We start from the raw sequence: 26219 nt of genomic DNA on the forward strand, positions 1-26219 counted from the left end.
AGTCTCTGGGCAAGCAAGGCAGGGGACAGGGGAGTCAGTCACCTGAAAGAGCAAGTCTGTAGATGAGATGTATATTCAGCCTAAACAGTGCTTGGCTTAATTGAATTCTTGGTTTTGTTCAGTACGTTGACCTTGTGACATTATAGCATTAGGCAGATAATGGTAGAAGTGGGAAGTAGGGGAAGAGGTTTTTCTTTGGTTCCATTTTAGGGCCCCTCACAACATCCACCCAATGAAGAAGTTTTTTAAGTATATGACATTTGAAGGACTCTTTTAATGAGGTAGAGGTTCCAAGACCCAGAGAAGTGAAATGTATGTTCATTGGTGCCCATTTAATGTTTCTTCTGTGCCTGGCACCATGCTACGCATTGAGTCATAAAAGATAGCGCAGGCACTCTCCTTCCTCCCCAGTGTTCACTGCGTTCCTACCCCTAATGAGTGGAGAGTTGAATCTTCTATTTTGCTTCTGGTGGATGAAAGGCATGTTATGTTTCCATTTTATGCTTCCATATGGCAAGAGAGGCTGTTCAAGGGAGCTAGTTTTCTTGAGCAGCCACATGGTGGCAGCAGAGGACTTGAAACTCTTGGCCGCATCCAGGTCTTGGTTTTCTTAACTCACTGAGGCCAACCGCCATAGGAACTTTTCAAAGGCAGGCCGACCTCCACTGGGCCACCTTCTCCCAAATATTAGGGTCAAATGCTATCTCCTCAAGATTGTATCACATTCATTCACCTTCCCCTTATGAAACTAGCACTGGTCCCTCAATCTTTTTCTGATGTAAAGCTTTTTTTTTTTTTAATTTGTTTATTCATAAGACACAGAGACAGGCAGAGACATAGGCAGAGGGAGAAGCAGGCTCCCTATGGGGAGCCCTATGTGGGACTCGATCCCAGGACCCCAGGATCACACCCTGAGCCAAAGGCAGATGCTTAACCACTGAGCCATCCAGATATCCTTGATGTAAAGCTTTAATTGTATCTTTCGCAGATGGCCCTACAGAGTAGAGAGGTAACTGGGGTGGGGTCAGGGGAATATCAACAAGCTCTTGCTTTTCCCACTGATCCCTTCCTCCACATGGGTGGAGCACCCTGCACAGAGAAACAGTCTGATGGTGGAGCTTGGTGGCTCCAGACTGTGGGGCTTTTCAGAGTATACAGGAGAGAGGCCCAGGCATCTTAACTGGACCTGCCATTTGGTTCCTCTTGTAGCACATATTTAGGACAGTGTGTTGATGGACAGGGGAGACCTTGGCAAGGGTGAATATTGATGTGTATCATCTTGTTTTGCTTCTATTTCTCATTATGCCTCCTCATTTGGATAGCCAGGCTGAACAGGAAGCTGAGGCATCTGGGATAGGGCCATAGGGTGGGGCAGAGCTGCAGAAGGGCTCCCTTGGACATCCAGGCTTCTTTCAAGACTCATGAGATGTCAGAAGAGGTGGCAGTTAGAGGGATGTCCATTTGAATGAGTTGCTAAGCTATTGGCAAACTGAAAGAGGGACCAGCCAGGGAAGTAGAGAAACAAAGTCTGCTACTGGGTCATGTAGCCTGCATGGGATGGAGAGCAAGGCATAGCTTGTAGCCCCAAGTCTATCCCCTAAAGTCAGGGTCTGACTGATGCAAGGGTCTGAAGTTTAGACATGCTGTGGGGATTTCCTTTGGACCTATCAGCAGGATTTGCCAAATCGCATTACGGCTAATTCCAGGAGTGATTCAGATTCTTCTGTTGTTTTATATTGAATAAAGCACTGTAAATAAGGTAGTATATTGATAGGGATTCAAAGATATTTTGAATTTTTGCTTTTGTAGAGATTTTTGTTATAATAGTGAAAGGAAATCATCCTGTTCCATAAACTATCATGCAAAACATCCTTAAAATGTATTGTATCCACACGTGGCATTGAAGAGGACAGCCGACATTCTTATTGGCATTATGCCCAGCTCAGCATTGGGCGGCAGCTCTCTGACTGGGCCTGGGAGGGCTCTCAGACCTGTATTAACATGCATTTTTAAAAAGACAGCTTAAAAAAAAAAGGTTCCTTGTTGTCGGCTAGACTTTCAATCCATATGATAGCCACATATGGTTTTGCATAAGGGCCAGATCTAATTGTACAAAACCAAAGTGTCTTTACCCTCTGATGGCTTGAATGACTGGCCTCTGCCACTCCCCGCAGCTTCGGAACTCCTGCAGCAAGTGCCACTTGCCCACAGGAACATGAGTCTTCAGATCCAGGCCATATCACAATATCGATTCTCACCTTCACAGTTTCACTGTTCCTTCTCCCCCTCCATCTCTTTTCAGATCACTGGGGTGATCCTGCTGGCCGTTGGAGTCTGGGGCAAACTTACTCTGGGCACCTACATCTCCCTGATTGCTGAGAACTCCACAAATGCTCCCTATGTGCTCATTGGAACTGGCACCACCATTGTGGTCTTTGGCCTATTTGGATGCTTCGCAACCTGCCGTGGTAGCCCGTGGATGCTGAAACTGGTGAGTCTGTCACAACACAATACTGCTCTTTCAACTACTTTTTGAAAAAAAAATATAGATCACATGAAAGCAACATGGCCCTTCCAAAAGCCCCACACAAGTCAATATGCCTTGACTCTAATTTTAGTCCAGACTCTTGCCTAATCCACCTTTTAATCCTTTAGAGGGCCAAACAACCCCAAACACAGCCTGGCACAAAAAATCCAGTTCTGGTCCCTTGGGGTAGGTAGTGACAAAGCAGTGGCCTGTGGTTGCAAGAAGCCATCTGTATCTTCATGGAAAGATGCCTTGGCCCAGTTTTGAATTCTTTCTTAGAAAGCTCTTCAGGTATGTAATGCACAGCTTTGGTGGGCAAGGCAGCATCCTGACCATAAGCAGCCTTTCAGCTTCCAGTTCCCACTGGAGAAATACTTTCTGCCTCCTTGAACTTGGCCATGCTTGGCTGTGTGGGCACACTCTTCTCTCAACCTGCACACCCTGGCTCAGTGCTATGGGAGTTGAGCTAAGCCAGAGCTCCCTCACTCAAGGGAGGGTTGATGCAGTGCCAAATGGTGGCTACTGGGCCCAGTGTTTGGCACCTTTACTGTAATAGAGCACACATGGCGTGATGTTTCCCAAAGGGTAAGGGGCAGGCTGTTGCAAGGCTGTTACCACAATTCTTAATTTTTGGTAGACTCGTTGCCTAATTGTCCACTCACTGCTCATGCTCTTCTTTTCTTTAATGAGCATCAACATTGAAAGATTTTATAGATGTAGCAAGGGCCTCTCCTCAAAAGAACATTCTGTTTAAAGAGATTTCTTTCAGAGGCCTCATTTTGTGAAAGGGGAGAGTGGAGGGTCCCTCAGTGCTGTGTTGCCTCTACTTCCTGGTTTAGCCCTAGGTTAGGGTGACATTTACTCCCCTCGAGTGACTGATACAAGTGTGCAGGTGACTCACTCCAAAGGAACCACCTTCCAAAGTGGCACTGATGAGTCTCTTGACAACTTCATGGAGGGAGTGTTTGATCTGGCCACTTCTGTCCTGCAGACCATGCAGGAGGTCAATGCTCTAGCCAGCACTGATTCTTCTGGGTTGATGGAAAAGCCATAGTGAAGACACATGGAGGCATTTCTGCTGCTGTCACCTGCCACTCGATGCCAGCACCTGGAGTCTGCCCTTCCAGGACTTCTTACAAGACTTAGGATTTCTTTTGGTCTAGTCCTCAACTCTGCATGCCTGCTTAAATCACCTGGGCAGCTTTTTAAAAACTCCTTTGCCAGGGTCCCACCTCCAGCCGGCTGAACCAGAATCCGTGGCTGCAGGGCCCTGGCATCACACTCTCCAAAGGCTCTCTACGGGATTCGATTGTACAGCAGGGGTTGAGAACCTCCCGTTTAGTTCACTGAGTGGCAAGGGGAGAATTTACTTCAGAGGCATAGAAAAGAAAGATGGCTAAGAATCCCTGTGTCCAAACAAGAAGGGAGGAGGCCTGGCTTAGGTCTTTAGCGGCAGGGATGTAACCTCTTTGGGCCACTGTCCCCATTTATGAAAGAATAGCATTGGACTAACTCAGCAAGGTTTCTTCCAGCCCAAATGCTCCACCTAAAGGGGGATGGCAGAGGGGCTACAACACTGGAACAGTTCTCTGTGGCTCTGCTGAAGCTGGTTTCAGACCACTCTGCCATCTCCCCCTAACACTTGGGAGCTCACTAGCAGGTGAGCCTTTGGGGAGAATTACTAGGGGTTTTGTTTAGTTTTTGTCTTTGGTATTTTAAAAACCCATCAGTTCCTTTTATGTGCTAGATGCTGTACTGGGTGCATAACCTGCCCAGCTTCACATGACTAGTGTGTGGAGAACTAGGGTTAGAACCCCTAGACGTCTCCTTCCAAAGCCAAGACTAGTTCTACTACAGTCTTTTCATGTGGAGAAAGCTCGACCCCTACCACCTATATTTAGTACAAGCTTTCCCCCATAGGCTTTTGGCCAAGGCCTTCTGAAGGAGAAGCAGATGTTCTCTGGAAGCTCCTGGAAACAGGGAACTTCCCAGAGACAGGAAACTGCTGATCTGGCCGACAAGAGCGGAAGTCACTTGATTAACTCTCATTCTAGAATTTTATGGTTCTCATTTAACCTCATTAGTTGCAAAACAACTGAAAATAACTACTGCCATTTCATGGAGGCCCAGAGTGGCTGCCTCTTCTTTAGGAGCCCACAACAAAGTGAGGATTCCAACGTAGGAGGCCTTCTGACCACACATAGTCAAATGTCTTTGCTCCCACCTGCCTCCTGACACTTACTCCCCCTAGGATGTTCTGCTGGATTCTAGGCCTGGTGTGAGACTCTCCCTAGAGTCAAATGTGCTTCTCACTGCATTCTGTTGAGTTGACAGAATGTCAACCAAGTTGAGAGACAGATGTCATGTACGTGGGGCATTCTACTTACAACCGCATTTGCTTAGTGGCTGTGCTTTAAGTGCATGTAGAGACTTTTGTTAATATCGCAAACAAAACTGGCCTTTTAGGCGAGTATTTCCTCCTTTTAACATATGTGCCACTAACCAAGAAAAATAATTTATGATCCTATGCACATATGTACACTTATAAGTAACTGACACGACCATGTATAGTCTATCCAAATTCTATAGCATCACCTAGGACCCTTCCAAACATTCAGGACTGTTGTGTTTCATTTTGAGATGTGAAGAAACAGATTGTAAGACATATGCTTTGTCGGAAAAGAATCACTTCTCTTTCCTTTTATCTTCTTTTCAAAGCCACAAAAATGGAAACCCTTAATGTCCTCTAAGTACCGTGTAATTTATCCCTGAACTTAGGAGGCACGGGTGCACACCCGCATGTGCATGCACACATGCACACACTTGGGAAGTATAGGAAGCATGAAATGAGTAAGAAGCAATAAGGGTTTTCGAGACTTACAAACAATGTTAGTAGCGTAGCTTGCTTGCTTTTTAAAGGCTATCAACTCTACACACTGTGTGAAACAAGAGAGATAAGTAGCCTACTGGCCCTTGCCTTAATTAAGTGCTACATCCAAGCCCAATCACCATATTGAGGAAGCATGTTGACTTGTGTGCATTGTGGTCTTTCTGTCAGCATGGGCTTGATACAGTTGCAAAGGAATGGGGTTTGAAGCCATTTTAGGAGATGTGCTCAAGAAAACTGGAGCGATTTACCCAAATGAAGAGAAGCAGCAGGTTCACATCATAGCTGTGTTCATGCATATGAAGGACCATTGCATAGGAGCAAGGTTGGATCTCCTGAAAGCAGTTCCAGCACCAAGGAGTGGAAGTTACAAGTAGGCCAACTGTGGCCAAGAGAAAGGAAGGCTTTCCAGCAACGGGAACAATTTGAAAACTGAATGGGCCACTAGGGGTACGAAGGTGGAGGAACTAGTCTAGGCTTACAGAAACCACATGAAGGGTGCACGCAGATGCCAGTTGACCATCATGAAGGAGGTCATATGAAGGATTCGCAGACAAGGCAGACCTGTGACCTCCAGAATCTTTTTTTTTCCCCCAGAGTGCTTTCTGGCTCAACCATTCTAACATCAAAAATAGGGGCTACCTGAGTTATAAAAAGCCCTTCCAGATTTCTCCTGGTTGAGCTGAGTCTCCGGATGAGCTCTCCTCAGCATGTGTGGCCCAGAACGTTTATGCATATTAAATAGACATTTCTATATTGAGGCTCCTGTGGGGAAATCTGGACAAGAGTATTTTTAAACTTTTTCTCAACTTTGGGGGATATGAGCGTTTGTGTGATTCCCTGTGATGAGAAGTAACCTCCCCTAGAGGAGCACTCCTTCTGATCCTAACGTGCCCTCCTTTGTCCCTATGTGCTTGATTTTCAGTATGCCATGTTTCTGTCCCTGGTGTTCCTGGCTGAGCTGGTCGCTGGCATTTCAGGCTTTGTGTTTCGTCATGAGGTGGGTATACACAAAGCAGAGAACTCAGAGGGTCTTTGGGAGGAGGATTATTGAAACCTCTTCAAATGTACAAGGGGCCACTTGTAGGCTGTATGGCATTTCCAGTGGTATGGCTGTTTTCAAAACGTCCTTTCATATGGGCTGAAATGCCCAGAAAAATCTAAATGCAGGAATTTCACCAAACTTGACACCTTAGTTGTTGATCCTCATTTTCTTCCTTGAGATGGCTCCTGCATGAAAGGTTTTCCACCTTGTCTTAAAGCAGTGACCTTCGATGTAGATTAAATATTCCTTTTAAAATACAGCTTCAGGGCACCTGGCTGGCTCAGTCGGTGAAGCATCTGCCTTCGGCTCAGGTCCTGATCCCGGGGTCCTGGGATCAAGCCCTATGTTGGGCTCCCTGCTTGGTGGGGAGCCTGCATCTCCCTCTGCCACCCCCACCCCCTGCTCGTGCTCTCACTCTCTCTCAAATAAATAATATCTTTAAAAAAAATCGCAGCTTTAGCAAGGCACAAGTGGGTGTCTATATAATAAGATTTCTGTGACTGCTTGATTACTCCCAAAAAGCCTGCCCTCCCCTGTCTCCTCCCCAGAGCCCTGGGGGCTGCCCCCCAACCCACCCCCCACCAACTGGGGGGTAGAAGCCAAGCCCAGGAGTGAGGGGCCCTGCTGCTCTATGTGGTGGTGAGGGGGAGAGAGAGAAGGCCATCATGATCTGAAACCTCTACAGCACTTTGTTTCTTTTTTTTTTTTTTTTAAATTTATTTATGATAGTCACAGAGAGATAGAGAGAGAGGCAGAGACACAGGCAGAGGGAGAAGCAGGCTCCATGCACCGGGAGCCTGACGTGGGATTCGATCCCGGGTCTCCAGGATCGCGCCCTGGGCCAAAGGCAGGCGCCAAACCGCTGCGCCACCCAGGGATCCCCCAGCACTTTGTTTCTAATTGACATGTAATAGTTGAGACTTAAGAAGCTGAAAAGAATTCTGAATAGTTTTGTGATCATAACTGTGGTTTCAAGGACATTGCTGGCTGTCTCAGATCATGTGTGACCCTCTTCCCTTGCACTGTCCCTGTGGCTGCTCTGTTTAGACAATGAGTAGACACTCAGGCAGAGACGAGACGTCCTCATGCTGTCTGTAGCTACCATGGTGTCCCCTGTCAGATGTGTACAGTGGTGATAGGTCAGAGAGAGTGTGTGCTACAATGAAGTACTGACCCTAACTCCCCCACAGCCTGTTATCGTGCCCTATAAATCATGGTAAAGCCAGAACTAGATACGTATATGTTAGAAAGGAATACAAATTCCTAACCAGATAGACATGGAAAACATGATGAGGCTGTGGACAGTCGGCCATGATCTGCCCCAGACCCCGCTTCTGTGCTTGGCCAAGTTGCGTTCCCAGGGAGCTTGCTCATGTGCTTTCTGCCCCTCTTCCCCATTGCTCTGGTTCTCCCCTTACCAGAGCTACAAGTGCAGGTGTCAAGGCCGACTTCTAGAGCCCATTTTGTATGGGTGCTGCGTCTGGAATTAGGTTCCACATTCTTCTTCTCAGGTAAAACCTGATGAAGTCCTGGCTTCCACAGCCCTGGAGGTGCCCCCAGTGTGTGTGTGTGCACATGTGTGAACTCCAGATGCAGCTGAGCCCTTGCCCACTTTCCTCCCACATGCTGCCATGACTGGAGTCCCTGGGGGGAGGAGCGGGGGGAGGGATCAGTCCGTGGTTCCTGATAGCCAGGGCCTGGACACCCTCATCTACCTCACCTCTGTGCATCTGAAACTCTTAGAGGAGTGGTGGGTGGGGCTTACAACACCACCCATGGCCCACCAGCAAGGGGCTTATTTCTTCAGTGGAAATCTTCAATGTGGTCCAGGGTCTCTTCCATGTGCACCTGCCCACCCTGCAGAGACAGTGCAGGTGCAATGAAACGAAATGAACAGCCAAGTGGAGCACCCACCATGGCTTAGAAGCTCCGTGTGACTAATGTCCATTTATCTCTTGTAAGCAGTCCATGGGTAGAGCACCCAGTATTTCAGCAAGGAGCATGCCTATGTAAGAGAGTCACCACACTTCGCCCCAAGCTTCCCACCAGGCAATTAGTATCATTGGCTGTCCTCCCACTCCAGAGTCATTTTGGCAACCGGGGGCAGTCCTACCATATGTGGGGAGTTGCCTGGTAACACACCTGACACCCCACCTTCAGCAGGTTTCCAGGGGAACAGAGCTTGAAAGTTAACCCACAGCTGAATGTACTCACAGAGGAGCAGAAAGGGTTTTGTGAATTACTTAGCAACAAGGAAAGTTCATGTCCTTTCACCTCTCTTTTTGGCCTCGATGAAGACAGGTCAGTGCAGGTTGGTTTTGCCCTACTTCTGCATGCTAGAATAGGGGTCTCTTCCTGGCCAGGGCAACATCCATCTTCCTGCCCTCCAGTGACCTGCCCTTTGCTATTCTTCAGAGCAAGGGCAGTAAAAGTTAGAGACAGAAGAAGGCCATCAATCAATGTGAAGAAAATAAGTAGAAAAGCCAGGCCTGATGTTGGGGCTCACTCTCCCAGCTCTTGCAGAAACTGGCTACATCAGTGGGTCATTTCACAAGGCAGGCTTCTTCCTCTGGATTGAGGAGGAGGAAAACATTTTCCTTTTTTACATTCCTGAGCTAATAAATCCCTCAGCAAACTTTCTGAGATCTTTTGTCTCAGAAAACAGGGCCATTTGCTCCCTGGCCTACACTTATTCAGAGATTTTCAGAAGAGCCATTTGGGAGTAGAAGTCAGTATGAATCTGAGTCCATTTGGGTGGTGGTGGACTGGGACCACATTCCTCCCTGCCTTCTACAGATCAAGGACACCTTCCTGAGGACTTACACGGACGCCATGCAGAATTACAATGGCAATGACGAGAGGAGCCGGGCTGTGGATCATGTGCAGCGCAGTGTAAGTTCCAGGGAAGGAGACTGGGCTGGTCACTGCCTGTGACGTCAGGCCTCAGACCTGGGGGCCACTGGGGGTGTTGGACCATCAGCATTTGCTATTGATTCCTGGCCTCCAGTTCCATTTCCTCAAGTTTATACCTAGTACTTGTCCAGGGTCCAGTTATCCAGGTAATTAGCGTCAAGAGGGACCAGTTCCTGCAGCTTGCTTTTCATCAGTATGGATTATGAGCATCCCAAGGAAAGCTAGCTTGCCCTTAAAATCCTAAGCCTTGGAAAGGAGGCAGTGAATGTATGGCAGCCTTGCTTAGTTTTTAGCATTGGCTCCAAATGGCTGGCATTCTGGAAGTAGTGTCTTTAGTGGAGAGCACCAGTGAGCCGTGTCTACCGGCTTGGGAAGCATAGTGGGGGTGGGCAGCGGGCCTAGGAAAAGCTGAGGGTCTGGCAGGAGTGAGACTGCCCTAGGCGGCTGGTGCTTTGCAGAGGAGATTGAGAGAAGTAGCTGTCTCCTGCCTAGGGGTGCTCAGGGGGATGAGTGCTGGGGCTCAAGCCTCAGGGCCCATCTGGGTCACCTGGGTAGCTTCCTGGTTTGGGGTGGGGGGGTGTTTTTTTGAATGTTTTGTTTTTTACTTCAGAAGGAGTATTTTTTATCTTTATTTTTTCTGGTATTTTGATCACATTTCAGACTCACCAGAAAAGTTGTAAGAAGAGCATAAGGGGCTGTATACCTTTTACCCAGATTCACTAATTCATTTCTACTTTTGCCCCATTTCCTCTACTACTCTCTATGTCAGGGGTTGGCACACCTTTTCTGAAAAGGGTCAAACAGTAACCATTTTGGGCTTTGAGGACCATGCAATCAGTCTTTGAGGACCATGCAATCAGTCTCTGTCACAACTACACCGTTCTACTCTTGTGGCACAAAAGCAGGCATAGTATGTAAAGGGACAGGCTTGGCTGTGTCCCCCCAAAACTTGATTTACAAAAGCAGAAAGCTGGGGAGGGGGGTATAGTTTACCAACACCAGCTGTCTCTTCTTCTCTCCTTTCTCTTCTCCCCCCACGCCCCTGCACCTACCCCCCAAGCCATTTACTTATTGGTAGAGATCCTGTGATCTATAAGATTTTAAAAGATCATTTTTTTTAAAAAAAGATCTTTTTGAAGCCATTTTTGTCTCACGTTCCCCATCAGCAAGCCCAGTTTTGTTGATCTGTACCTTTAACAGCACCCAGGCCACGCAGGTGGTTTTGATGCTGAGCCAGGCCAGAGAACCACCGCTTCCCTTTATGAAAGTGGTAAGAAGGGCGACACAACATGTGATCTAGGACTAACTTCCTTCTCTCAGTTCTTCCTTCTCCCAGTGAGTATAATGGATAGTAGAGCCTCTGCTCACCTTTACTCACCAAAGCTGTGCCTGTTGACCTGAGGCCTTGGCCTGTGTTTCTCTAAATGCCTCAGGGTAGTGAAGGAAGAGACCACAGTGTCTTTGATCTGCACACGTTGGTTCTTTCCCTTTCCCCCTTAACAGCTGAGCTGCTGTGGTGTGCAGAACTACACGAACTGGAGCACCAGCCCCTACTTCCTGGAGCATGGCATCCCCCCGAGTTGCTGCATGAATGAAACCGACTGCAATCCCCAGGATCTGCACAATCTGACTGTGGCGGCCACCAAAGTGAACCAGAAGGTAGGCTTCCTCTCAGCCCTGATGAGATCCGTGGTGAATGTTTGAGGGGGCTGTTTGTCTCTTTCTGTGAAACTGTGACAAATGGGTCAGGAGTGGTGGTCTAAGAGAGAGTGCAAAAAAAAAAAAAAAGAGAGAGAGAGAGTGCAGAATCTTTCCCCGTGGCCCTTTATTGCCTGGGACAGGCACCCAAGGCTGTCCACCTCTGAAGGAGTAGCCATGACTCAGCAAGAAGCTTCCAGACACAGTTAGGGAGGTTTAGCACCTGTTCCTGTTCACCTGGTACTGATGTCAGATAGGGAATATTGCCTTTTTAATTTCTGCTGCCTAATCTCCCTTCTAAACATGGAATGATTCACAGCTGGGTGCCAGTCCTTAGCAGGAAGGGGACGACAATTGACAGACAGCATCTGCTTCTGCCAGGAGGGTGGCCTTTATTTTAGGGTGTTCTCTGCTCTAGGAAAAGAAATCAACAACTCCACCTCATCTCACTGTCAACATCCTGACTCCCAAAGAAATCAGAGAGAGAGAGAGAGAGAGAGAGAGAGAGAGAGAGAAAGAACTGGCTAAAAGAAATGTGAAAGGTAGTACATTCTAGTGAAAATGAGAATAAAATTTCAGTCGTCAGAAGGAAGACCAATTCTGTATTCCACTTCACAGAGAATATGATGGAGGTGTGATAAAACGTGTATGAAGGCTGTCTGTATCCTTAAACATTTAGAGAAATGCCACATAGAAAATACGTTTTGGTAAAACAGAAGGGAGGAAAAAAAAAAAACAACCCCACTGTTGACTTTAACTTCTGTTAGGCAGCCATCAAGTAAATATTCTTTTCTTACTCAGATAAAATTCTGTTCTTCCAAGGTCTTCAAAACTTGATGTGATCTGGGCCAACTACTGAATAATTCATACTCTCAAAATTAGAATGTTAAGTGATGGTTTCTATGTTTTGCCCATTTATTGTCGGTATTTGTAGCATAAATGCTGCAGGGCACTGTTGATATTCTAGAAGCTCATTTTGTCATTCTGGGCTTATTACTTGTTATTGGTGTGGCAAGGTAAGATGTTCAGTACTGACTGCTTCTTGTCCTACCTAAGATGACATCTGTACCTCTCAGAACTTTCTTATGAACTCCACGTTTGAGGCTTCTTTTGCCTCTCATCAGTAAGGTGACTTCTGGTCTCTTCATGGACCTCCCCACTGAGCCGCCAGAGGTGTCATTATGCTGCCATTTTATTTTTTGTTTTTATTTTTATTTTTTAGGTGGAATGACTACTGTAGTTTGCATATTTATTTGTTTGTTTTTTTCCCATTGGTGTTCAATTTGCCAACATATAGCATAACGCCCAGTGCTCATCCTGCCAAGTGCCCCCCTTAGTGCCCGTCACCCAGTCACCCCCACCCCCTGCCCACCTCCCCTTCCCCCACCCCTTGTTCGTTTCCCAGAGTTAGGAGTCTCTCATGTTCTGTCTCCCTCTCTGATATTTCCCACTCATTTTCTCTCCTTTCCCCTTTATTCCCTTTCACTATTTTTTATATTCCCCAAATGAATGAGACCATATAATTTTTGTCCTTCTCCGATTGACTCATTTCACTCAGCATAATACTCTCCAGTTCCATCCATGTCGAAGTAAATGGTGGGTATTTGTCATTTCTAATGGCTGAGGAATATTCCATTGTATGCTGCCATTTTATGAAGCACCAGGCAGTCCCGGCTCCCATGGACGCTCCTATCTATAAAGACAAGAAGCACATCATGGCAGTGAGGTCTTGGCATGACAAAGCCTCAGAGGGTTGTTTGTAGAAGCAGTAACCATCAACTTGGATGAAGTCTTTTTTTTTTTTACTCCTAAACTTCCTTTTCTGAAAGTTGGGGATCTAGAAGTCAGGAGTGTGGGCTCTGGCATCCACCTGCAGTTTAAATTCCGACTCAGCTGCTCACTGGTGGTACAGCCCTGATCAAGTCACTTAAGCTTTCTTGGTCTTACTTTTCTCAGCTATAAAAGGGAGATGATCGCTCCTGCCTCTCAGGATCAATATGAGGCCTGAGTGAGATTCAGGTGTCTAACACGCAGTGCCTGGCCCCAAGTAAGGACGAGAGAAACGTTACCTGTGATGTGCAGTGTTAACTGCAATGTAAACAGCAGCAGGATGACGGTGACGCTCGTCCTCCACTACACCACACTGTGTCCTTTATGAGGAATGGTGTGGCAGGTTCTTGGAGGGAGGATCTTTGTTAGTCTTCAAAAGCAAGTTTAGAGTCCTATCCCATAGTGTATCTCTATGATCCTTAGAATTATTTCCAGAAAAAAAGATAGGGTGGCATTTTTTTCATGTCATTGATAATCTACAAATTTACCTTACTGCCTTCCTCCACCCACTACGCTATCGCCTTGCCATCCTGCTTAACATTTTCCTGGGCCCTTCAAAGCCCTGGGAAAGTTACTTAATATCTCCAACCTGGCTTGATCCATAGAGAAAAAGTGAGTAAAGACTGAAATTTGTCTAGTGAGTCCCATCAGATATTCCCATTTCATGCCCATACGAACCTCTGAGACAAATGAGGTCCAGGGTCTGAGTCTCAGATGCCTCCCCCTGTAAAAGGCAGGAGAGAGAGCTGTGGTGAATATGCTAAGAGTAGAATCTCATCTGTGTTAGCACCCTCTCTCCTGACTCCCTTGTCCAGGAGGCTTGACTACGGCCACACAGTAGTTCTGCAGAATCCTATTATCTATCTACACACATTCTAAAATCCCTGTAGGTCTTTTTGTGTCTTAAATCGTATGACTTAAGAGCACAGAAAGAGGACACTTGGCTCTCACGTGGCAGCCAGAGAACCCTGCCCTGCGCAAGTCACTGGGAGAGAGCAGGCTGGAGGGTGAGACTAGTTACACAGGATGTTTATTGTCTTGTTCAAGGGATGGAATTTATTTTGGCTTTGCTGGCAGGATGGTGAAATATCTGCAAGTTCACATGGCTGACAGCACCGACCGAGCCCCTGACTCCATTGGAATCCTTGACATTTTTTAAGTGCAAGGGCAAGAGGGAGAGAGATGGTTATTCTGGTTGGCAGCCACTGAGACACCTCTTCCCAGAACCCAACTGGGACTAGCTGTCTACTCCTAGGGTTCTAAGTCCACTGCTTACAGATGTTTCCTGTTGGTAACTGTCTTCATTTTGACATGCTGAGAGGGTGAGCAAAGGACCGGCTCTGTTTCTGGATATTTCCTAGGCTGCTTAGCAGGTCTCCTTAAGTTTATCTCACACCTGACCACCAGGCTTTCATCTGAGGAAATGAAAAGAGATCGTTGTAGGCAGATCAGATCACGACGTAGGAGGGAACATGAGGTGGAATGCAAACATGGCCCTGCTGTGTGCAGATCTGTGCTGAGACCTGGAGAATGGGCTTGCAGGGCGGCCTGGTGAGTGACAGAGAAGAATCCGGAGATGGAAAGCATTTAACTCACCCTTGGTCGTCTACTGTTTAGATAACAACAAAGAAGTGAAATTACTTTTATCTTCTCATTTTAAGTAACCTCCCCTACTAGATGGGATTCATTAATTTGCTTTCTTCTTTGGAGTGAAAAACCATGGGAGAACTTTTCTTCTAGAAGGGGGCTCCTCAAGTTTTAATGGGCAGCTGAAACATCTAGAGATACTGGACATATTCATTAAAATTCATTAAAAATGAATAACCCAGGGATTTGGCAGATTCTGATGGAAGAAGTCTGGATGGAGACCTCAGTTGCTGCATTTCTCGAAAACTCTCAGGTGCTGCTGATGCTGCCCTGGGAAAAGCCTATTTTGAGGAGCAAGTTTTAAAATGATTTTGTCACAGTTGTACTAACAGTGGGGACCTCATTCTTCTGGTTTCTCTTGCTGGCTGGAGTGGGCTTATTAAAAATGTAGTTGATTCTGGAATCTCCTACAATGGAATAGAAATCATATGTCAGAAAAATATATTCCACTTACATGCAGAATTGAAGTTCATAGAAAAAATATTTATGCCAAAATATATTGCAGAGTAAAAAAATCACCCACCTCACTTCTCTCTGGTTTCTATTGTTGGGTTTGGGATTCCACAGCTTGAGGTGACCTACCACTGGTGTTGGGCTGAACTTCATTCCTCTGCCCAACCATCATGGGTGGGGGGAGAGATATGGTCATGATGGCCACCTCGGCAAAATGAGGTCATAGCTGCTACACATCGGGAAAGTGTTTGAATATCCGTCCCTTCTCTCTTCTCTTCTTACCTTGAAATCTTCCTAACCCAACCTGCTCACCCTTCCACTACCTTTTGAAAAGTAGTGTAATATATACTTTCCCTAGTAAAAATGAAATCAGCAAGCAGTCTTCTACTACAAAGAGAGAATCAAATTTCAAAATTCCTCATGAGCAGAAACATATTTCCTTTCCCACCCTCCCCCAGCCTTCAAATTTGCATCAGCTAACCAAGGAGTATAGTTGGCCCATTGCATTGAAAACACGTGTCAAAGCACTGCTGCTAAGTTAATGCATTTCTCCTCTGTAGACAGACTGCAGACGCATAAAATATCACTTATTAGAAGGTACAGTGCTGGTAGAATTTTCATAAGCTCTGAGAAACATTAAATTGCTAAATTTCGAATTTAAATATGGGAGACGTGGTTTTTTGTGTTCTTCGGATATTATTGCAATTTAGTATGCCTTGATAAACAAGAATCCTTTTTAACCCTGCTTATGAAATTAATGTCTTGATTTCTGCAGACTTCATACATTCAAGTAGAAGCCCTTTTTCAGAAAACTGGAAAATGACCATGTTTTCTGAGACTGTAGAAGTCAGTTCAGAAATCTAGGCTCACTTGGCCTGGTTTCAAATAAATAATACATCTAAACACACAGACAGACACACACTCACAGTCACACACACACACACACACACACACACACACACACACAGTTCGACCTGTCAGGCATTTAACAAGAAGAATCGGCCTTTGCCTTTGTATTATGGATGATACGCAAAATTTGATGTTTCCTCCCTGGATTAGGGTGATAAAATGTAATCCTGGATAACAACAGTAAAAACACTTGTTTATCATCCTTGTTGAACTCCAACCAGATCATTTATTTTAAAGAAAAGAGATTCATTTTATCAGTATTAAACTAACATTGAAATTGGTAAAATGGATGTTGGTTTTAATCACAACATTTGGAGATTTCATAGTATGTTAAAGGGAAATTCATTTCATTTTATGGATGAAGTCATTGATATCTAGAAAGGAGAAGTGACTTATACATAGTAAATTTGTGGAAAAGATGACTTGAAAACATAGGTTTTTCCCTATTAAAAAATTAACTTACTGGTCTCCTTAGGAAGAACCCTCAAACACTGTAAAGGTGGCAGGCATTCAAACACCCTCCTCTAACCTGATGATTTCACTTTATTTTTCTAAGATTGTATCTTTGTTGTCAAAATGCTAGTAACTATGTTTATGATCCCGAGTCTTTCTGTGCAAGGATGTGGAATGCCTTTGTATGGTTGGAGTCTCCTTCTGTACCTCTACAGGTTCACTTCCTAGGTCTGACAGATCTCCTGCTACCCTTAATCCTTCCACTGAAACATTTCTGGTTGAAAGTATATATCTGGGACTTGCTGTAAAATAATCTAGCCAGGGGAGGAGAGTTGAGCAGATTTCAATGAAACAAGATTGGCCACGTGTTCACTGTGAGCTTAGAGAACGAGTCACTTGGGGGTTCACCGTACTACTCTCTATACCTTTTTGTATGTTCGAAATTTTTCTTTTTTTTCAGTTTGAAAAGAATGCTAGCGAGTTCCTAGGGTGAGTCACAGTTGCATTTGCTGACTGCGAGTGGGACTGTATGTTGGGAGTGTTGCAAGGTAACACAGCCCAGTCTGGCCTGGGAGTAATACACGTCTCTGAGGCTCTCTCTCCATCTCTCTCTCTCTCTCTCTCTCTCTCTCTGTTTGCAGGGTTGTTACGATCTGGTGACCAGTTTCATGGAGACCAACATGGGGATCATCGCTGGAGTGGCTTTTGGAATCGCATTCTCCCAGGTAGACTGTGTAGTTGTGTGGTCAGGCCTGGCCTAGCTTCCCTCCCTGGCCTCTGGATTCCCCACCTGCCCCCCTGGGCCTTGGGAGAAGCTGATAGATGGGGTCAGGGCTCCTTGCTCATTAGTCCTCAGGTCATCTGTTTATTGATTTTCCTTTTTCAACTTAAATGAAGTTTTGCCATCAAGGGAATATTGGTTACAGTTCACCTAATGACTAGCTCCAGAAAACAACTTGCTTCTCTGTAGGTCAAATGGAGGTTAACTGAACAAAGTGCCGGCTTAATTGGAGCAGAAACAACTCCAAACATCAACCGGCTGGTCTGGATTTGGGGGAGGCTTTTTTCCCTGGCTGGCCTGGCCCTGTTTTGTGCTTAAGTTCCTGTCGATTCTGCATGAGGGGTCTCCTTCCACGGAAAGCCTACACTTAGCAAACGCCATCTCACGATCATTATTTGAATCCTAAGTTTAATGAGTGTTCCTTAAGAGGAAACTTAATTTTTGGTATGTTAAATCTTATATCCCTTTATCTCCACCCAGCCTCTATAAAAGAATGGGAGAAGTAATTCTGCAAACGAAGTGAGCCCCACGTACTCAAGGGTAGAGCAAGATCAAGCTAACTCTCAAATTTAGCCCACCCTCACCGGGCAGTACAGTGTCCCACAAGCCTCTGAGCTCCCAGCCAAATGATATTATTGCTCTGATACTGCTGTGGGAGAGAGGATTGGCATGTATATTTAACAACCAAATGAAAACTTGATGTATCTTTAACTCTGAATTTTTCTGACCAACAGATCAGTTTTCCGACAAAGCCCAATGAACATTCTTGCAGTAATGTTTCTAGTCCTCTGATTTTTCCTGGCCTGAATTCTCTATTTGCTCTCTTAGACTATCCTTACCTTTACCCTGCCACCCACCCCCACACCTCTTTCCTGCCTGCCTAGCAATATAGACACACTTTCCTTCTAGCCAAGTTCATTCTTAAAACTTTTTTTCACTGAAATATGGCATATCCAGAAAAGTACATAAATTATAAACACACAACCTAATATATCAGCACAGCATGAACATACCTATGTAATCTGTACCTGGATGAAAGACTAGAACATTGCCCTGGTAGTTTTTTTTCCAAAGAGAGGGTGTAGCCCCAGGTCAGTTGACAAACTGCTTATTCAGTAGTTACAGAAACCCACGGTGACATTTCATCTCACAAGAGCCTGTGGACTCATCCCACAGGAGTGCATGCTCCTTGGGGCAGTTTCAAAATTCTTTTTGCCATGCTGCTTCATTTCTTTGCAACTCATAAAGTGACTTTAAACCCTCAACACACCAACACACAAACCCCAATGGCACCACAGACGGTGCCAGTTCATCTCCAGAGACGTTTTGCAAAAGGTTGCTGCCCCAAACTTTCTTTCAATTGCTATCACACTTAAGTAGTAACACTTCAGTGACATGTCTGTGATGGCCTGGAGACATTTTAAAGGATCTGGGACTCATGTCCGATACAGCTGTGTACAAGATGACAATGTCAGGTTAATGACACTGACAGGCCATACTTGTGCTTGGTGGCTAAGGATGACTGTCCCCTTGGGGGAAGGAATATAGGTGAAGGTCTCCCCTTCTGGCTTTCCTAGAACTGTAAAGGGACATGATGCCAATACTCTCCATGGGGAGAAGAGGGCCTTGCAGAGCCCAGAATCTCATGGATAAAGCATGTTATCATCCAAGAATATTCCTTGTCCAGCCATGAGGGCATGGAGGATTCTCCCATTTTCATTAGTGGAGTAAAGCAAGTCATAAAGCATCTGATTAAGATCTCTCTTCTGCTTCTCTCTCCTGCTTCCCTAGGAAGGGGGGTGGATGCAAGGATTTAGGCTTTAGACAAAATGCCTGATGAGCATTAATCTGTGCTAACCTTGAAAGAAATCCCCGACATGGGGATTGTTGAGTTTGCTCTGTGGCCCTCTGGGGCACTGAGAGAGGAGCCAAAGCCCTGGAGGGAACTTCCGAACAGAAACTCTCTGCAGAGATTGTAGGTCTCATCAAGGTACCACATAGTGGTCGGGATAAGACAACAAAATGCAAAGCCCAATGCCATCGCCTAGCCAATACCATTCACCCACATGAGCAGACGGGTGCAGTGGGGCAGAGACTTGAGACCTGGCATGCTCAGCTTGAGGCAGGGAGAAAAAGAGCCGTAGCTGGCTTTTACTAGCGTGATGTGTTAGGAGCTGCCACTTTTAATGGTGCCAGCAGCCTTGGGGTTCCTGGAAGCTGAAGTTGGCTTCCAGATACCAATAGAGCCAAGGCTTCTCCAGAACGGTAGTGGTGACTTACCAGATCCTATTGAAGAAGAACTAGCCATACTGATCCTGGACAGTGGCCCAGAACCAAAGCTTTAGCTGCACATGTTCAAATTTTTTAGGACCAGTGTCAGAGTAAAACTTAGAGAATGTTGGCTGATTTAGGGGAATCAATCATGTTGGTTTGTCTTGGCCTTCCTATACTAAAGCAGGTTCTACTGAGTAGAGGCCAAAGGAGGTAGGAAAGAACAGAGCACTCGCTCTCACTCTCTCTCTCTTTTGCTCTCTCTCCTCCCCTTTCCTCACCCGCCCTCCATCTGCTCCTTGCCCTTTCCCTCGCCTGGTCTTGTGACATCCACATCCATGCTGTCATCTGTGGGAACTAACTGCCTGTACTTTTGTTGTGTCAGAAACTAAAGGTGATGTAATGTACAAGGAAAACTAAGCCGCGTCTAGCCTCTTCATAGACTGTGCAAAAACGTTGTCCCAAGTTAGCTAATGCAGCCAAGGTAAAGCCCTTGAGTTCTCTTTGGGGGCAGCAGGATTTGGGCAGGCCTTTAATGCTTCTCTTCACAAACCCCCATTGCCTAGGCCCTGTCAAGGGAGAGCCCATTTGTCTGGACTCGATGGACAGGTCCTGCTCCCCTATAAATTCATAGCAGGAAGTTGAGTGTGTTTTGATAGTGTACCTCCCTGCATCTTTGGCAGCTACTCTTTTACTCAAGAGAGCTTGGAGATAGACATAAACCCAAGTGGAGTTAGAGTATGTGTGTGTGTGCCCGCATGCGTGCATGAGAGGGAGAGGCAGGGAGGGAATGAGAATGGGAATGTCGACTACCCTGCCCCTAACATGGCCTGAAGGCCAGAGCTGAGGGTGTCTGAGTCTGGACACTTACTCCATTTGTGACATCGCCTCTCACCTTGGTTGGCTCTCTGCTCTGTGTTGCAGGCTGGGAGTGGAAACATTTCTGTATCCAATGCAAACAGTCAGGGCTTCACTACACTTGGAATGCATTAGGATGGATTAACCCTCCACACCACAGAATGTTACAGTCCTGATTGGAGGTGGTAGGGCTGTTTTCTAGAAGAGGGAGGAGAGTTGAGTGGTTTGCTTAAGGGTGGGCTGCTATTCTAGATCCAGGCTTACAATTGTGACCTCCCCGCCTGGCCTGCTGTTTTAAATTTTTGGGCCAGAAATCACCCTCATTCTTGCCTCACATAGCAACTACAGGGAATTCATCTTGTGCTTTTATAATGAAAGGGTTTGAGTCTGTGAAATTGAAAGGAGAAAGGTACTCATCAAAAAACACAGGTCTTCCTGCTACACATCCATCCCCTGACCCTCACCCCTGTGGAACCTCCCCCAGTGCCCACAGGCTGCTGGGATGCTTTATTATGAACCAGGAATTCTTTTCTGGGACTTGTTTACCTTTTCTGTACAAAGGACAGGCCAAAGCTGTTGCTAGCCTTGATGAGACATGGCCAAAGAAGGCTAACGGAACTACTTACTTATTTCCCTGGTCTCTGCAGGGCCTGAGATGGTCCCTAAGAGCATTTATGCAGTTTTATATCAAACCAGATTCCTCAGCACTTTCCCAAAGACATAGAAGTTTTATTTAGTTTACCACTTCAGTCATTAGCTATACCATCTCCACAGGCATTATAAGGACCTAAGCTTTTGACCTATTGCTTGTCGCTGGCTGGTTAAGAAAGTTGCCTTTATGACTTTGCTGTCCTCTCTGTGCCCCTCAGGAACCGGGGATTGGGCTACATCTGCCTCCCATGGTGATGGCAGGGAGGATGCCCTCAGCCTATTGCCCTTGCATGTCTTGTCTTTGCTGACCTGGGCCTCCACCTCTCTTGTGCCCCTCTCTCCCACCTCTTGGCATCCACCCTATTCCCGGAGATTGACAGAGCCCCAGGGATACAGCCCATGTCACTCACTAGAGCTTCATGGCGCTCAGACCTCTCAGGCTGTCTCTGCGGGAGGGCCCAGAGTCAGCCTTCTAGAGGCCCTTTCTGGCTTCTCAATTCTTTTTTTTTTTTTTTAATTGTTTTTTTTTGGCTTCTCAATTCTTGAAGCAACAGAGCATCCCTGAGATTTCCATGACCCAAAAGAAAGCAGAATGTAGTACTATCAAGGCAGACAGTGGTAAAAATAAAATGTTAGCTCAAAAAAACAAAACAAATGAAGACTAATTATAAAGTCTTAGTCAACCAAATATAAATAATCTGATCTAAAACACCAGAGGCCAGACAGCACCAGGCCTTTCACCGGCCATGGAATGGCGACTGGTGGTTCTGGGGGTCTCCATCCTGAGGGGTTTCCAGCATGAGAGACCAGCTCTCCTTTAGCTCTCTCCATCCGGGGCTTAAAACAGAAGTCCCAGGGCCTACTTACTGAAGCCAGGACACGTATCAGCAGTGTGCTTCTCAGGGCCCAGCACATACCTCCGCTCCTAGAGTGCTTTTTACTTATGGTTAGGCTGGAACAAGGTTTTGTTTACAGAAGGATGGACTTTTCTGTGTACAGATGAACTGAGTCTAGTGGCAAGCAAGTGTTTGTCCTGACTCACACTGAGGCAGAGGCTCTGGCATTGGCTGAACAGGCTTCCTGTTATATACCCAGAAATCACCTGGTAACAGCTGCTATGAAGTATAGGATGCTCCCCACACACACATAACCCCTGGCTTTCCATTGACTTGGTACTCATGGAGGGTAGAAGTCAAAGTTTTCCTTCAAACATGGTAAAAACACCATAGCAGATTTGAAATCCATAACCCTGTGAATAATCCAAAATACCTACTATACTCCAAATCCTAGTTTTCTTACAGTAGAATTAACTAAAATAAAAGCAAGTATGTACAAAAAACTGTATTCACGTAGTTTGTATAAACCTTAGTTCAGGATGCGTTGTTGTTGTTGTTGTTTTAAGAAAAGCAAATTTCTTAGTAGATGTTGAAAATTAATTTTAAAAAAATCTATCTTTTTCCATGGGCAAACAGAAGGTATGATTTTGCCCCAGAAATATAAAATACAGTAAGGTTTTTGGTTGTTGTTGTTTTTTTTTTTTTGAAATCATCTTTTTTAAAAAATGTTTACTTAAATTCAATTTAGTTAACATGTACTGTATTATTAGTTTCAGGATAAAATATAGTAAGTTTCAAAGCAAATAGCTTTTATTTATACCAATATTTTTAGAAGTTATTGTTTCTGTGACAAAGTATGCCCAGTGCTTAAGAATGATGCTGTTCCTGTTTAAAAAAAAAAAAAGTGGAAGCACATGCTGTATTTCCCTGAAAGCAGAAGTTTTAGAAACAAGAAATAATTAGGCATTCTAAAGAATCTTCTGGCTGTGTGGCTTGTGAATTGCCACGGAGGCCAGGAGCATCGGCAAGCACTGCATTACAGCAGTGTGGCAAACCATGAAATGGAATGCTAACTAGCGTACGTGCTTTAAGCACATGTGAGCCCAACAAGGAGACACTAAACTGATCAGCTTTACAAAGAAAAAAGAGTTTAGGAACTCGAGATCAGATGAAGAGTTGCCCACTGAAAACCCTCTCTCTAAAGTTTGCAGTATAAGGCAGGAAAGGAACCCCTGATGGTGTGAGACAGAGGAGTGATTCTGGAAAGGACAGGGTCTAGGCTGAGCTGTAGGGGTGGGAGGCAAGGAAAGAGGCTGTCCTCTGCTAGGGGAAGAGGATGGAACCTTAAGTTCTGTGTGAGCTACCTGTGTGGTTTGAGGGAAAATTCTTTAACCTCCCCTGAGCCCATTTTCTTATCTGGAAGGTCAGAATGGTAATATTATACAGGGATGTGGTAAGGGTTAAATAACTTGATACACTTGAATATGTTATACCTCTAATGCTTGCCTGTTTTGTGGCCAAAATCTGATTTTTAAGAGTATCAAGTGTATTCTGGGGGCGCCTGGGTTGTTCAGTTGGTTGAGCGTCTAACTCTTGATTTTGGCTCAGGTCATGATCCCAGAATCGTAAGACTGAGCCCCACATCAGGTTCTGTGCTGGGTATGGAGCCTGCTTGAGATTCTCTCTCTCTCTCTCTCTCTCCCTTTTCCCCTTCCTACCTGCTCACTCACTCTCTCTCTCTCTCAAAAAAAAATCAAGTATGTTCTGGTATATGTTGTTCCTAGGAAATGGCAGTTCTAATGAAAAGGGACAAGCTACAGGGTTCATAGTCCTTATAGTCAGGAGGGGATTATAATTCGTGTCATTTGGTAGAGAATTGTGGCAGTTACAGCCATAGCTCCTTTGGTGATTTGGTGGTATGGGCATGATACTATGTATTTTGTGGCACAAAATGATGTTGGCCAGAGCCTTAGTAGGAGATAGGCTGAGTCCAATAACATGGTGATTTTTCCTCACCTGACAGAACTTACAGTTTTTATATGTCACAGCATAGTTTTACTTTTAAAAAGGAAGAGAACAATCTGGGATTTCAGCAAGAAAGGTAGCCAGGGACTTGGTATCCGAATGGGCGGGTAGAAAGCCAGGGGAACTGAGTTCAGGGGCTGCCCCAACCAACAATGAGTGGGACCTGGTGTGGCTGCAAGTGTCCCACCTGAAAGATAAAGGCAACCATGTGGGCCACATGAGTGCTTCTCTCACCTAGAAGGCTTGTTAAAACCCCAGTGCTGGGCCCCACCCCTCAGAGCATCGGATTCCACCCAACTGAGGTGGAAACCAAAGTTTAGGCCTACAGTGTCTACATGGTGAGAGACAGAGAGAAAGTAAGGCCCTGATTTCCCCTTCTCCCTCCCCAACACCTACCTCTCACAAGCCATGACTTTCTTACTTCAACTGGCAAACTCACGTAGTCAAGAAATAGTGTCTCATTGCCTCAAGGAAAGAACTATCACCCTGTCGGCCGTGTACGGCTGAGGGATCACACCATATTGAGGTATCTTCCCAATGTGTATGTTTGGCCTTTTGGTACATACCTCGCTAGTTCTCTGCTGCTTCCATTTTTTCACCACTCTCATAAAATATTTAAAAAATGAATAAATTTTCAAAAAGCTTACGTGTCAAAAGTTGTTTTGAAGCTGCCAGAGCAGGCTAGAGTGGAACCTTAGGGCCAGTTCTAGAAGCTTCGGTTGTCCTGTCCTAGCAGTCTCATATCTCACCCCTGAAATCCCGTTTGATCTTTTTCTCCAGTGCCCTTTATCTTATTCGCATACAAAAGCCCTCAGTTGTTAAAAACTACATCTTCAGGGGTCAAAGAAGTGTGTAGTTCAGTGACTTAAGATTGTGGTCTTCGTTTCTCCTTCTGGCAACAGCTGATCGGCATGCTGCTGGCCTGCTGTCTGTCCCGATTCATCACGGCCAACCAGTATGAGATGGTGTAAGGAAGGTGAGTGGATGTGGGCAGCGTTTGATTTCGGGGTCTTCCCTTGGGGTGAGGGTACCACCTGGCCACTAAACTCACTCGATCTCAGTGGCACCTGTGCCCGTGCAGAAACCTCATTTCTGCGGTGCTGGGGAGGAGGTGTGGTCCTCGCTGTGCAAAGTGTATAGAATGCTCCTTTTAGCTTGTTACCTTATTTTTAAGTCCTGGTGATGGGTCAGTCACTTACAGGTTTTAATTTCTCGCTCAGTCTTTCAAGAACGATGGAATAAGAGACCTGCTTTCGAAAGGAACCACAGCAATCTTTGAGAGACTTCCCGAGGATGATAGAGCACAGTCCATAACACACCTGCCCCGCGCTCCCTAACCCCCAGCCAGCGTGCAACTGACCCGCCCACACGGTCTCTGCTCCACCTTCCAGCCCGCATCCTGTGTAGCGTTCCATTTGGTGAAGCCCCGTCATGCAGAGTGTACCCGGGTTCCCTGCATCCAGTCCTAGTGGACCCCTCCTGAGGCCCCATGCGTGCCGGCCCCTCCATCTGTACTCGATCCGACTCTAGCTCCTTGTAGATGACTGGTTAGCGCACCGCCCCTGGCCCCGCTGGGCCCTGCATGTAGCGTGGAAGGCTCCTGCAAGCCCTTCGTCACGATCGGTAAATGCCTTGCCCCTTGGTGTAGATAAGCTGATAGCGATCTGTTCTTTTGGCTTAATCTCCTTCAGTTTGGTTTTCCCTTTACTAAGGCTCTTTCCTACCTTCTTCAGGCTGCCTAGGATATGTAAAGAGACATAGCAGTAATCGCCAGTGAGAAGAGAAAGCCTGTGTCATGCATGAAGGAAATTGTTGAGGGTTAGGTGGCCTCCTTGCTCATTATTGTTACGTGCCTGGGCGTGTATAGACAGTTTAGTGCCCCCATGCCCCCCCCACGCAGTTGAAACCTGTATAATCCTGTTACCAAGCTGTATTGTTGCCTCCTGTGAAGGAAATAATATTACTTCTGTTCTTCCCCAATTAATTGCTGTTGCATTATTTTACTTCTTTCTGTACTTTTTTTCTTTGCATCGACATTACAGACATCGAGGACCTCATCAAATCAATTTAAAAACGAGTGTGAAGGGGGAACAAAAGTCAAAATATTTTTAGAAGGTCTTAAGAAACAATGCCTCTGTCTAGCATGCCAACAAGAATGCATTGATATTGTGAACATTTGTGATACATGTATTAATAAATAGAATCATTACAAATTGTTGTGTTTTGTTGTTTGGTTATTGTGCAAGCTTCTAAACTCCTATTTGTACTTCATCTTGTTCCACGGGGGATTGGAAGTGGACCACCTCACAGGCTGGCACATCCCTGTGTGCATGTTCCCACCCCACTGAAATAGCCTTAGGCAGTGCAGAAGCCCAAGGGTTAGACGTTTTTATGGACATTTCAGAAAGTTGAATCATTTATTGTGAACAGAATGT

The 26219-nt window shown here is 45.7% G+C and overlaps 1 protein-coding gene and 1 long non-coding RNA gene across 2 annotated transcripts in view; one reads left to right on the top strand and one right to left on the bottom strand.

Moving 5' to 3' along the window:
• Positions 1-25997, top strand: part of TSPAN7 (tetraspanin 7) — a 128251-nt gene extending 102254 nt beyond the window's left edge. Inside the window, exons 2-8 of the mRNA XM_041741616.1 lie at positions 2303-2491; positions 6340-6414; positions 9256-9351; positions 10876-11031; positions 17004-17087; positions 24687-24760; positions 25005-25997. Of these exons, the coding sequence (XP_041597550.1) occupies positions 2303-2491; positions 6340-6414; positions 9256-9351; positions 10876-11031; positions 17004-17087; positions 24687-24755 (669 nt within the window). The 3' untranslated portion in view covers positions 24756-24760; positions 25005-25997. The remainder of the gene's footprint in view (positions 1-2302; positions 2492-6339; positions 6415-9255; positions 9352-10875; positions 11032-17003; positions 17088-24686; positions 24761-25004) is intronic.
• LOC121483235 lies at positions 12611-13966 on the bottom strand. Its single transcript, XR_005985705.1, has 3 exons — positions 13579-13966; positions 13140-13246; positions 12611-12763 (listed from the first exon to the last, which is right to left on the bottom strand). It is a non-coding gene; the product is annotated as an uncharacterized LOC121483235 (long non-coding RNA).
• Positions 25998-26219: the final 222 nt, after the last annotated feature.

The sequence above is a fragment of the Vulpes lagopus genome, chromosome X, assembly GCF_018345385.1.
Source record: "Vulpes lagopus strain Blue_001 chromosome X, ASM1834538v1, whole genome shotgun sequence".
NCBI lineage: Eukaryota > Metazoa > Chordata > Mammalia > Carnivora > Canidae > Vulpes > Vulpes lagopus.